Consider the following 14,219-nt stretch of genomic DNA (forward strand, 5'->3'; position numbering starts at 1 on the left):
AAATATACACCAGAAGTTTACTGTATTATACAAAATGTATGTTTCACCTTATCAACAAAAGTCCGTGTATGAGCGATGCTATGGGAAGAAATTCGTCGTCTTTTGAAGCCTAACATTTTTTTTAAACAGGCGGGATAGAATACACTCCTTAGCAATTTGTTTTGGTCTTACATCCAAAATAAAACCACCGCTACAAAGTTAAAAAAACAACAACTGTGATTTCAACAAGACTTAACAGACTTACTACATTGACTATAAATGCATACTCTTGCTTTTTTCACAATCGCAAACACACGGCAGTGCATCACTCACATAAGCACAAGTTATCGGATTATAAAATATTAAATTGCACAAGGTTATCCAGTTTTTATTACGCGCACTGGTGTAAATTTTTACTTGCCCTACTTTGTAGGCGACAATGAGGTTCTACACACGTGCTTGTCAATTAACGACGGTGACAAGCCACTGCTTGTGTATCCACACCATAAAGAAACTACGCCGAACTGACAACGGCTGACACTGGGACACAGCAATACTGCCATCTGGTGGCCATATATCTACTCTGTGTACATTGAACTTCTTTTACACCCTACGTAGCCAACCGTGCTACTTGGGAGGTGCGGGGCGGGGGGCGGTGGGATGGACAACAAACTCAAGACACAAATGCGTCCGAAAGAAATTTGTTTTCAATCTAGAATTAAAAGTGCATCAGCTCCAGTTGCTTCCTAATGTCGGAAGAGCGTTCACAAGGAGGCCGCACAAGCGCGTCTGAAAGCGGTGACCGTCTTTGTTCGATGGCAAGCCAAAAGTCGCTGCGAGGATGACCAGAATTCTCGTGATGGTTTATGGTGTATTGTTTTCCTTTTAAGGCAGTGTTATTGACCAATGTGCTGAGTTTTTTTTAGTATTTGTGCACCACCGCCAACGCAACGGCATCAACCAAATAATGTGTTCACTACTCCTGTGTTTTACAGGAATAGAACATTCCAGTCGTCACAATATGTAAACGCCTATGGAACAACATCGCTGCGTATAATGGGAACAGAACTAAGTAAAGTATATTTTCGGCCGAAAGACGGCTCAGATTTAACCCAGACGCAGTGCCTCTTAGTCTCATGTGTGGCAACAGCGCGATTACTCAAACCCTTATTCATCCCCTTGAGCGCTCATTCCCAAAGGCAACGATGGAAAATTGGAAAGCAATACAGCTCAGTGGAGAGCAGCAAGGGCCCTCACACCTGCCGACTCTTATTCGCAATCTCTACGGTACACAACACGTGTTTGCCACTATTTGCACCCTCCCTGCACTTACGTTTCAGACTCGGGGTTTTAATCACACGTTTTGGTTGATCGCTTTTGAATATATATACGAAGCTTCACCTAAACCTGAAGTAGTCCGCACGATCTTACCTTGCAGAGAACTCAAGACTTGAATTGCCTGTGCTGAAGTTGAAACGTTTCAACGGCACAGATTGCGGTTTAGACTTTGGGGCCATGATGGTAAATCCCAGTCTCGTAACCAGCCATGAATTACCTAAACCAGTGATTCATAAACCTTTACTGCAGTCTTTGCACCCCTTTAGTTCTCAAACGTAAAAAAAATGTAATGTTAATACACAGGTTTGATGAAGCAAGGTAGTTGTACTCACGTGTCCGTGCTTAATTTGTTTCGATGATTTACCTTCGAACAAAAATCTGCCATGCCTCGCACCCCCAGAAAGGGCATCTCTTATCCCCAGGGGATGCGCGAACCCCAGGTTAAGAACCACTGGCCTAAACCGTTGTCCCAGTTTGCCTTCATCGGGTCTAGATTGCCATGAAAAGTTGTAGTCAGAAAGGAGGCTCCCTCTTGATAATGCGTTTCATTATTCTGGGGACCAAACGCGCGTGTATGAGCACACATTGTTCATTCACAATTGCTCATGCAAGATTGGCACTAATCCCTCCCGAACACCCAATGTGTTGGATAACTGGTGCAATAGTAATAACACGACAGCCTTCCAAAACTATGTATTGTACAGCCTTGATGGGGTTTTTTCTTCTCATTCTCTGCAGTCACAGGACATCCTGACCTGGGGTCAACTTCCAAGAATCAATGGTGAAATGCTGCAGCCCACCTTGTGACCGCTGCACACGGCAGTGCATTATCCCCACACACTTCCACTGTGCGATGACAAGCACATGCGGTTTTATGATTTGAAGCATGCATCACGTTAAATGTAAAATAGACAACAAAATCATCCGGAACAAAGCAATCGAGAATATTTCCCCGAGCTCTTGAGTATTGTATACTCCACATAGTTTATAAATAGCTGCAACATCGGTGGCCTCTGGCATTTAAAGCTTCATTAGGGTCATACATTTTTGTACAAACCCGAGTACAACATATATCAGTTAAAACTGGTCTCGGAAGTTTAAGTCCCGGTTAACAGTTTAAAAAAATGGTACATATTAAGCTACATTGTAAGCTACTTTGCAGAGATGTTTTTGAGCTAATATACAATGTTTATTGGAAAGCAGATTTTTTTTCAATCGCTTCAAACACGTGTTGAGAAGTTCCCGACGACTCACTCGGAGGCTGAGGTAAGTTAAGGGCTTCCGCCAAAGTTTTATTATAAATCTTAACAGCACACAGGGGTGAACAAGTTCCCAGGGGTTAGGGGTCCCGGGTTGGGTCCTGACACAGCCGGCTGCCCCGTGCTGTCTCCTCTGCGCCGGCCGTGGGATCGGCCAACACGGCCGACCTTGGAGCACAGCCACGTCCAGCCTGGCACTGTGCCCTCTCCCCTATCCCTACCCTCTTGCCCCTGGCTCTCCAGCTACGACCCCGCTGACGTCACGGGGTCCCCCCTTAATCCTTGAGCCGTGACGTCATTCTGCTGCCCCGAGCGCATGACGTCACGTCATCGCACTGGACAGCACACGTGACGACACTTCCCCATTCTACTCCTCTACACGCGTATCTCTGTGTTGCAAGAAAGGGTGAGACAGCGAAGAACGGAGATGCAAGAGTGGAAATTCAGACAAACGGAGATGCAGACAATGGCACCGATTCGTTCATTTGTTTCTCAATCTGCAATCAGCAGCATATTGAGTAGGGCAGTCCAGACCTCCCTTTCCCTGGCAATGGACTCCAGCTCTTCCTGGGGAATTCCCAGGCGTTCCCAAGCCAGCCGAGCGATAGTCCCGCCAGCGTGTCCTGGGCCGGCCCTGGGGTCTTTGCCCAGTGGGACATGCCCGGGAGCGTTCCAGGGGGGAGTTTACCGGTGGGCATCCCTTACCAGGTGCCCAAACCACCTCAACTGGCTCCTCTCGATCCAGAGGAGCGGCTCGACTTTGAGGCTCTCCCGGATTACCGAGCTCCTCACCCAATCACGGAGAGTGAGCACGGCAACCCTGCGGAGAAACCTCATTTCTGGCCCTTGTGCCCGCAATCTCATCCTGTCGGTCATTACCCAAAGCTCATGACCACAGGCGAGGGTGGTACAGTGCCCACATCACTGCAAATTGATTGAACTGGTAAAACATAATTAAGCCTTAGTAATAGGTTTTTACCCTTTTATCTGGCACCAAAACTGACACCTTTATACAAGGGATCATGTTTGCAATAACCACAACACAAGCAGTCAAACTGCAAGCAAAAAGAGACAACTCTGATAATATGCACCGTCCTTGAAATTGATTGGTCCACACCCGAGACGGCTTTTCTTAGAGCCTAGTCTCCACTGGTGTTGGACCAGATGACGCCAAAAGGCATAATTAAGCCTTCACTATTTTTATTTTTAGTGCTAATTTTACCGATAAGATCGATAACGTATTCATATTTCGTGTATGAATTTTTGCAAAGGCTAAAGTACATGTACAATAATGCACACAAATCAATAAACGTTCAATATTGCAGTTGAGAAAATTTACTTTAATTCGTAATTTAATTACTTTTGTCGGTAACAAGCTAACCCGTTTAAAATGTAAGTCAAATATGGAAAGTTTTTTTTTATCGAATGCAATATTTGCACTCTCCAGATCGTTGTTTGTCGAGTATCAGTGCGTCCACATCACGTGATCATCTTGTGCCAACTGCTGAGCAAAAGTTGTCTGTCACGGGGGACTCGTGGCCAGTTTTACTTTTAACACCCCAGATATGAATTGCCACGTTTTTTTGTTATTTTTCATTGCGGCAAAACACATTTTATTTGGTTTAGTTTTCAGCTTCCATTCTAGAAAATTAACCGTTTGTCCCTATTACCGGTTCTGTTCTTTTTTTTACAAAACTAAGGCCTCCATGACCTGCACGGCGTGGAAATGTTCTTATCTTGAAGTGGTTGACAAGAAAAGGTTTGTGCATAAAAGGGCACCACCTACAATAATATGCCAACAAAAACACGCTGCTGCAACACAATGGAGAATATTGTACGTTATCATCACAAATGAGACAAAAGTGGATGTCAGCAGTATATCCCACACTTACATTTTTATTGTTCCAAGATAAGCACAACAGCTCATTTAAGCCATTTAACTTGCTGTGTTTATAATACAGATAAACTGTAAACATGCGCATAACAGTATGCGCAAACAACCAAGTCCAATATCGATACCAGCTTCCCGAAAAAAAAGGTTCGCGTGGAGATTAAGATCCACTAAATTTACAATTGTAGAATTAAGCAAAATTGTACATTATATACAAGAATCCCTCACCAACCGCGGGATTCATGTATACACGGTTTATTATCTGTATACCATATTCTTTGGTTCTGTCGGCAAAGTCACATAGATAGAAAACAAACGTTATTTATTTATATACTGACCTGACCTCTACCGAAAGACCCAAAGAGTATAAAATGCAAAGACATATATAAAACCCAAAAACTCACGACGTTTCTCGATCGCAACACAAGCGGTCGTCATCAGGCGGAAAGAAAATGGGGGTGTGAAGCCTCGAATGCAACTGCTTATAAAGGTTTAGAAGTGGGCGTAGCCCAAGTGTCAGAACTGAGTGGGCGGAGCACAAGAATCTAGGCCAGCAGTGGATAGAGCATTCTATAGAGATGGAGTCTAGGCCATGATAGAGCAAACGCTATAGAGATGGAGCCTAGGCCAGCAGTGGATAGCGAATGCAATAGGCATGGTGCACTAGAGGTAGTCTAGGCCAGCAGTGTATAGAGCAAGCTATAGCCAGTAGTCTAGTTGTAAGTCAAAATTTATCTGTATATACCAATTGACCAAACGCAGCCTGGTCCGCAACAAGCTCCTGCGGAGGGCTTCTCAGCGCTTCACCCCATTGTCCTCACCCCCCGTGTGCACAGACTACTGCCTCTATTGTATGTAGGGTGTGTAGGCATATTAATCATTTATCGGGACCCTGGGGTCCCGCAAAAATCAGGTCAATAATCATTATTATTTTTCAGTCCGCCCACTCGTGACCCCGACAGCAACGCGCCGCCCGCCCAGACTCGCCGTGCCAACAAGCGCCAGCAGCAGGCGGCGATCGACACGATGGGCGCCACCCCACCGGCCAAACGCAAGCCCCGGGGGGCGTCCGCCGCAGTTGCGCGCGGCGACGACGCCCTCCGGTCAGCCGTCGATCCTCGGCTTCTTTGCCAAGGCGAGCCTGCCCCCCAGGCAGTGAATTTAACGTGTTTACGTAATTTTTAAACTTTTTACGAAACTTAGTGCCCCGAGTAGCTCTCGACGAGGCCAATCGATCGACACTAGTTTTGTTGTTGTCGGTAAGGCAAGACTCGTGTCGCTACGCGGTTTTTCCCACCCCGGGGCAGTGATGGGACCCCGGGGTCCTACCAATTGCTTAATATCTGCCTACAAAATAAAAACAATTTGGGGGGGGGGGGGGGGTGGAATCAACAATCGTTGTAAACCTGTTGGATCAACTTTTTACCCCCACATCTGGTGGGGGTCTCTCATAATTTAGTTGGACAAACGGAACACCAGGCTTTTACAATAGAATTCGCGGGGCCGTGGTTCTCCTCCAACACCACCGCACCACCCGCGGCTCTGCGTAGCTCATCAGCTGTTCTGTTTGTTGTGTTGCCATCGTCACAGCGCATGGACTGCGTCGCATCGCAACAATACAGAGGTGTTCCGAGACTTACAAAAAAATGCTTCTGCCATCCATCCTTACTTTTTTTTCAAAGCCAGCAACCACCAATACAGGCAGCAGCACCCACTGTGCCTGTCCACTCATCTGTCATTGATAACCCGGAGGAAGAGAATGGGCTGAGCCTCTCCTTCTTCTAAACACCCCTTCCCCCATAATCTCGTCATTAACATCATAACCATGGATTTCTACCCTCAATATTAAAGGTATGTAAAGCGAACGTAATGTGTATTTATGTTATTGTGTAATGTACTGTATTAAGTGTTGTGAACAGGCAACTTAGTTCAGCCATGACACGTCTGACTGAACCGAACTCGCACGGTTGGTGAGGGATTGCTGTACCTTATTCATGACATAAATATTTCGAAGGGGGGGAAAAAACTGGTGACATCACAGCGCTTGTGCCACGTGAGATGCACTTTGAGGTCATGTGATGTGGCGAAAGCTCTTGTAGCTGGCAAGAACCTTCGATACACGCACATAAGACGAAGTTTCCCCATGTAGCCTTTACCAGACTCATGGAAAGTGCTGTTAAAGAGCACCTACGAAGGTCGGCACGGTGCACAAGGGGGTGGGTGGCCAACACCAAGCCCGGCCGCCTTTGTCTCTCTCGTGGCATGGCAATTACACAGTCCCAGATACTCATTTGACGCCGAGTCGACCTAGGGGAGGACCATGACAAGGTTCAAATAATCATCACTGGTCTTGGCTATGAATCGAACCCGAGTTGCCGGGCTTGTAGCGCAGTACGCTTCACAGCTACACTATACACGGTTACAGATGAACATAATCCACTGATGGACACATTCACGAGTCTGCTGCACCACAGCACAGGTCCCGGAAAACGACCCCTGCATGACAGACCGCGCTCGTAGCACAGCGCTACCTCTCCCCTAGAGACACATCGAGAGACATACACCTAACAGACATGATGTACTACTCGTAAAGTATGTGCGCCATGTGGTTAAATGTTTTTCATACTTTGCATTTAGATTTCATACAAATTCTGGAAAATTTAGATTTAATTCAATAAAATCCAGTATTTTAACTCTATGAAAACTTATCCTAATTTAAACAAATTGAGATGCTTGCAGGTTAGGGTCGTATGTCTAATGAAAACGGGATGGGTCGGGGGTGTAACTGCACCTCCGATTAGCACAGCTGGCTACATACAGTGCGAAATAAGTTCAACATACATAACAAGTGGACCCAGGTTGGGTCAAATCGGGGGATCTAATTAAAGCGGGTCGGGTTGCAAATAAGACAGTGATGTTGAGAAGGTTGCGGGGTCGGGTTGAGTGAGGCAGTAGCGGGGGTGGGGTCGGGGGACAGGTCTAAAAGTTAGAGACCTGCGCAGGACTTGACTGATGACTCGGGGAGGTTAGCTAGCCTGGAAGCCATTGATAGTCCAACGTGGCCCTAGGTGACGTCATTGCCACCTGCCGCTCACTAGCCCAGGACACCTTCTGACACCAGCCCTGCTGCACCAGCCAGCAGTTGAGCTCCTGTTTGCGGCCGTCACGCTCGACGTTTGCAGTGACGAACACGACGTGCAGGGGTGACACGCTTTCTACGCGGGCAACCAGTACTCTGTCAAGCACCATTTCCCTGAAGATTGACCTGTGAAAACAAACAAAAGCAAGCCTAAGTTAACCCTTTGCTGTCCCGATGACGTACACAAAACTGGAACTAAAATATCTGTACCGCTTCTCCCACAAGGCCATGCGGGACAGCGTGACAGTTTGGCGCCAGCTATCATAGGGTGCGGTCGTGTCGTTACAGTTCTCTGCAGTGAGTACAATGTCTTTATATATTGATAAAAATTTATTAGTAATTTAGAAACATATTACAATACCAATATAATTACTTAAGATATATTTGGGTTAGATTGCATAAATGTCGCTAAAACCCACCACCACCCGACACAGCCAACTAGTAAGGGTTGTCACGTAAAGAGAATGTGGCCAATTCGTCACTAGTACAGCACACCGGTATACTGGAGAGCTAAGCCACGACATTTACAATCCGAGTACGACGTTTCGTCAGTAATTACAACTAGCTTCATCAGGCGACAGCCAGATTTGTGGAGGTCTGTTTCGTTCCTTAGAGGCATAGATGTGGTGACCACGCTTCTGGGCTCTCGCGCAAATTGCGGGGGGGGGGGGGGGGCGGTATTACTGAGTCAACGTACATTATGCATGCGCATTGTGCGAGCCCTTTGATCTTGTCCTTCCTGTCCATTGTGTGTATTAAAATAGCCGTACCAACGGTAATCCCTATTCAAGTATGCATGCCTTTATAGGCATGCATTTAAATCATGTATTATTTTAGTATTCGCTTCCACGCAGCACCAAGGTGGTAGCTATCCGAACGGTTAAGGAAATACAAATAACTTTTAAGAAATAAAAATAATTTTTAAGAAAAATAATTTTAACCGTTCGGATAGCTACCACCTTAGTGATGCGTGGAAGCGAATCCTCAATACATTATTTCAATGCATGCCTATAAAGGACAGCATACGTTGCGCAAGAGCGCAGAAGAAGTGTGGTCACCACATCTCCGCCTCTATATAAGGAACGAAACAGTAAGACTTCTCCACAAATCTGGCTGTCGCCTGATGAAGCTAGTTGTAATTACTGGCGAAACGTCGTACTCAGATTGTAAATGTTGTGGCTTGGCTCTCCAACGCACCGGCGTGCTGTACTCGTGACGAATTGGCCACGTTCTGTTTACGTGACAACCCTTACTAGTTGGATGTGTCGGGTGGTGGCAGTTTTAGCGACACATTTATACATTTACGCCATCTAACCCAAAAAACCTCTATTATGGATCATATTGGTCGCGAAAAGCCTACGTGTTAAACTGACTAAATGTTTAATTGCATACGATGCAACATACATCCTTAACAACACGACTCAAAAAATTAGTAATCCGCCTTTTAATCATTATCCGTCACAGCTTTATAACTCATCGGTGTAGTTCTGCTGCCATTTACTTCGCTATATCGCTTGTCCCTTCGTGAGTCAGAGCAACACCGTGCAAGTTACATTCGAGGGCCTGGAAAGGCACGTGAAGGAACTCGGGCTTCATCGCGTGGACCTGCGACTCGAGGACGCACTCCATCCTGCCCTTGTCCACGAGGAACACCTCCAACGCAAACAACAGTTGCATCAAGAGGATCACAATATGCTCCTCCGACACCACAACACATATGGAGGGGGGGGGGACACTCAACAGGGTCTGGGAGACTGCAAAGCAGGAAACTCACTGACTCCAGACAGCAGAAAGGACTTTATGTATGTTGAACTTCTTTCGCACCGTACGTAGCCAACCACGCTAATAGGGGGTGCGGGGGAAGGGGTTGAGCTTGATAAGAGACCATCGCTGCATTTCCTATTGACATCGATTAAAACACGCATCGTTACACCCCGACCAACTAAACTAGTGGTTACCACTACAGGGAAGGTTTACCTCTTGAAAGATAGGGCTCCAAAACGAAATGTCCCCATCCCACAAGTGAATAATGACATACAAACCATCTTTAACCAGGCAAACAACCCACTGCAGGGGGTGAAAATGTACAAAGGCAAGCATGAAACATCAGGAATTAAACAGAAAACAGCGCCAAAAATTCAAGTCTAAAAATGCGAACAAAAATAAATCACGATTTAAAGCTTTCGTGACTGCAAGGATTCATCTTCTTTGGTTCTTTCGGTAAAGTCACGTAGAATGAGAATAAAATAATAAATTGATAAAATAAAATAACAATAAAATTCTCACGACGTTTCGGCCACAACACAAGCGGCCTTCATCAGGTGAAGGGACGAGACTGTCTGGAGGACAGCGCTGGAGCAAAAAAGCCACGCTCAGATCGCGACCTTTAAGCTGTGTGAGAAGAAACAAAGCGCCTTGACAAAGGAATTAGCATAGAATTTAGCATTTAAATAGCTGAGTGATTAGCTTGGAACTGGTCACAGAAATAGCTATGTTAAAGTCAGAGCAGCTGTCTCTCTCCCCCTCCTCTGTTCCGACCATGGATGAACTCGTCCGTCTGAATGGGGCCCGTAGCTATCCGTGTTGCTAAAGTTGAGGGTAAGAATCCACCCAATTTTTTTCGCCATATAGCATTGTGATATATAACGACTTATTGTTGGTAGCTTAGCTGATTGGAGAATATATAGTTTATTGATAACATTGAGGTAATGTATATTTTAGTTTATTGGTTCACTATATAGTATTCATTATATATTGTAGTGTATACCCAGTTACTGTGAATAGCTCAGATGTGTAGGCCTTGACTTCAACATAGCCATTTCTGTGACCAGTCACAAGCTAATCACTCAGTTATTTCAATGCTAAATTTGCCTAGTTATTTCAAAGCTAAATTATCCTGTTTGATTTGTACTAGGGGCCTCTGTGAATGTATATGCTTTAACTTTAACATAGCCATTTCTGTGACCAGTCACAAGCTAATCACTCAGCTATTTCAATGCTAAATTCTATGCTAATTCCTTTGTCAAGGCGCTTTGTTTCTTCTCACACAGCTTAAAGGTTGCGATCTGAGCGTGACTTTTTCGCTCCAGCGCTGTCCTCCAGACAGTCTCGTCCCTTCACCTGATGAAGGCCGCTTGTGTTGTGGCCGAAACGTCGTGAGAATTTTATTGTGTTATTTTATTTGATCAATTTATTATTTTATTCTCATTCTACGTGACTTTACCGAAAGAACCAAAGAAGAAAAATAAATCACGTAGAAAAAATACAGATTTTCCATAAAACACAATATCACTGGTAAATCAGTTTGGAGTTGCCATCACCAGTATGTGGAAGCACAGTGAGAAAGGCCCTACAACTTACCTTGACCTGAAAGGGCGCTGGGTGAAGTTCACACATGCGAGCGCGATAGAACTGGTTATTGGAGTTCAGGCGCACCACCACCAGCTCGCCCAACGCTGGCAGTGTCGTGGTGGCCTCGTGGAAGCTATACTTGCTGTAATGCTCCTGCAGGTCGGCTATCATCTCTTTGTACGTGTCTAGATCATACTGGTGTGTGACCACAGCATCCACTGCGCCTTTGCTGTGCTCGTCTGCGCAAGTAAAATCAAGGCGTAAAAAAAGGGGGGAAAAACTATTAAGGTGCAGTCCAGCAGTTTCTTGGTCATGCTACTGATGGCGAAGGGGCCGCCTCCACTAGAGATACCTCTAGACGGTATATATATTTCACACCTAATGCAAAAATGTATTTTATGGTGTACAGTAATTTAAGGAAAACCCTTGGAATTAGATGGACAATATAATTCTGAACACTTAACTTTCAATTATTTTTAATCATTGTATGGAAACGTCTAAAACATGAGTGCATAAGCTCCTCAAACTTAAGTAGCACGAGTGAAATGTTGGCCTTTTTAATGAACCCCTTCCATCGTAACTTAAACAGACTCCCATGCATTTTTATGACTGCCAATCCATTTGTACACCTCAGTATATTATCAATACAAATTATACAAAAAAATGCAATTCACTTTTTATCAAAAACCAACATCTCGACATAACTATTATCACCACTAATAAAAAGGCTGCCCCTCTTCAGAATTATGGGGTTCTCCCTTTTCCTCGCTGATAGCAACCATTCCAATTCATCTCTCCAATTGGACAAAGTTTGAGTCGATGTGTTGTGCGTAGGGATGGTCAAATCCAGGAATTCAGGTGTCCTGTTCATATCAAGTGATAATTAGCTCCCCTGGTCCTTTTCACCTGCCCAGATATTGTCGTGGCTGTTGAATCTAGATCCGCTGGGGACTTGAAAGCCGTGGTTTAGGTGCGTCGGTCATGGCGGGAGGAGGGGGGGTTGACCATACTTCACCATGCTGGTCAGTGTGGGTTGAAGGGAAGACATTTTGTCTCACCTCTCACTGAGTATCTGACTGATACAGGTGCCCATATCCAGTAGAGCTACTCAGGTCTGAAAGGTGCTCAAAGCATCTTTGCACCAAGCAGTGGTTCAATGAAGTAGTTTCCAGTGTTATCCCCCTCACGTACAGTAAAACCTTGGATTGCGAGTAACTTGGTCTGCGAGTGTTTTGCAAGACGAGCACATTTTTTTCATATTAATTTGATAAACGAGCAAGGTCTTGCAACACGAGTAGTACGTATACGCTTTGTCTGCTGAGCGTCACGTGATCACAACTGATATACGAGTGCTTTGATATACGAGTGCTTTGGATTACAAACACGTTTCTGGAACGAATTATGCTCGCAATCCAAGGTTTTACTGTATATGGGTTTCTTTGGGCATATCAATTCCCTCCAAAATGCAAAATGCTCCTCAGAAAGGAACTGACATTATGTCAAAACAAGACCCTCTTCAAAAAAAGGTTCTTAAAAAGTGTCTAAAAAAGTGTCTTAAAAAAGCAGCGAGGATTTCCTCAATAACAAAATAATATTTAATGCTATGTTTCAATAAATTTAGCACAGCATAGGAAAACTCACTTGTGACCATCGTTGTGTTGTGGGACACTTTTTCAGGGGTTAAGCAAGCCCAAAAGTGACACAAGTCCTGGATATTAGTGATGCAAAGGGACACCACAGATCCTTCTTGGGGCAGCTGCACATTGAAGGGTTTGCAGTAAACCTTCACTGTACCTTCCATCAGCGCATCTGCAGTTCAGGACGTGCAATGCAAATGACAGCAGTGCTGTTACACTCTTGTACAAATGGCAAAGAACCCTCTGTGGTCAGACTGTGGATGGTTGCTGTTAGCAAGAGCCTGTTAAGTGCAGTACAATACATCAAGGGGATAGTGTGGCCAAGGACACGTGCCTTTGTGCCTCTGTCTCCCAAGGGCCGGCGTTTACACATTGCACCAGGTACTCATTTAAGGCCGAGTAAACCTAGGTAAGGCCCAGAACCAGTTCAGATATTCGCCACTGACGTTAGCCGTGGTTTATGAGGGCAGTACGCGAACCACTTCTCCACCGCTCCCTCAACTCTTACACATTCACTATTTTAACTACAATTCCAATTCGAAAAACATCCTTCACTTTCATCTCAAATTATCTTACAACCAAACGCTTTGTGCATTTTCACTGTAAATAAAGCTTGTCCAAAACACACACAAAGGTGGAAACTCTCTTAACTGCACCACCTTAGACAACTGTTCTGGTTTGATAAAATGTGAAGAAAACCTCAATATTTGAATCACTACATTACTTCCTTAAATCATCCCTTTATATATGAAGAAACATGTTGCGCTTTTAACATTTAGACATTACGCACGATTCAAAACAACTGTCATAAATATGCAAACTACGGAATACGGAAGACGGAAAGCGCAAAAAGGAAAAACTAAATTCTAAATACACAAAAGTGAACGGTTTCCCCGACGACCTAAACCAAATTCTAATGCCCACAATGTGTCCCTGGTGTGCCGCTCACCGCGTGCCATCGGCGAGCAATGCAAGAAGCGGCAGGTAACCCCAAACGGGCACACCCCACGCTGCCACATTCGACAGAGTTCGCGGCTGGAGGAGGCTGCGTGGCTCGTCATCGCCACACCAGGGTCATCTGGCGACACGGCATAGCTGTTCCTTTTCGAGAGGAAATCCTGGGCGCGTGGATCCCAAATGTCCAGTGCGCGGCAGTCGTCCGCGTCTCCCGCGTGCTCGTCGCCCGCTTGCACCGCTCCTTCCGTATTGAAGTGGGAGACCAAGGCCCTCTCCGATTCTAAACAAACGGCAGAGTGGTGCAATCGCATAACTTTGTTGGCCCACCACCACTTTTTGGTGCGAATCATTATACTCATCAATACCTTCTATTTTGTTCCTCAATAACGTATTTCATTAACTAATATAAATTTCGGATATTGAAAGGAATATCACGAACCTGTGACTGTTTTTGACAAACCCTCCATGCTCCTCTCTGCACCTGTGCCAATATAGAACAAGGATGAAAATTTTAACGTGAAAAATGAATTCACCCGAGTCAGGTAACCGTTTAAGAAACAGCAGTGCAAGTTTCAAAACCACTCACATCTTTGCAAGGAGCCAAACGGATGAAAATGTTGTGTGTAGATGTTGGATGTATGGTGAGTTTATTGCACAGGACATTCCAT

The 14,219-nt window shown here is 45.1% G+C and overlaps 1 protein-coding gene across 3 annotated transcripts in view; it reads right to left on the minus strand.

Moving 5' to 3' along the window:
• Positions 1-4,452: 4,452 nt before the first annotated feature.
• LOC116938743 (uncharacterized) overlaps positions 4,453-14,219 on the minus strand; it is a 28,295-nt gene continuing 18,528 nt past the window's right edge. For all 3 annotated transcript variants that reach the window (XM_076056252.1, XM_076056249.1, XM_032946308.2), the window contains exons 17-22: positions 13,991-14,032; positions 13,544-13,831; positions 12,599-12,766; positions 10,967-11,196; positions 9,108-9,259; positions 4,453-7,732 (exon numbers count right to left, since the gene is read on the minus strand). In XM_076056252.1, coding sequence (XP_075912367.1) covers positions 7,498-7,732; positions 9,108-9,259; positions 10,967-11,196; positions 12,599-12,766; positions 13,544-13,831; positions 13,991-14,032 — 1,115 coding nt within the window. In that variant the 3' untranslated portion in view covers positions 4,453-7,497. The remainder of the gene's footprint in view (positions 7,733-9,107; positions 9,260-10,966; positions 11,197-12,598; positions 12,767-13,543; positions 13,832-13,990; positions 14,033-14,219) is intronic.

This window comes from Petromyzon marinus, chromosome 4 (genome assembly GCF_048934315.1).
Source record: "Petromyzon marinus isolate PM22_M1 ecotype Great Lakes invasive population chromosome 4, UKy_Petmar_22M1.pri1.0, whole genome shotgun sequence".
NCBI lineage: Eukaryota > Metazoa > Chordata > Hyperoartia > Petromyzontiformes > Petromyzontidae > Petromyzon > Petromyzon marinus.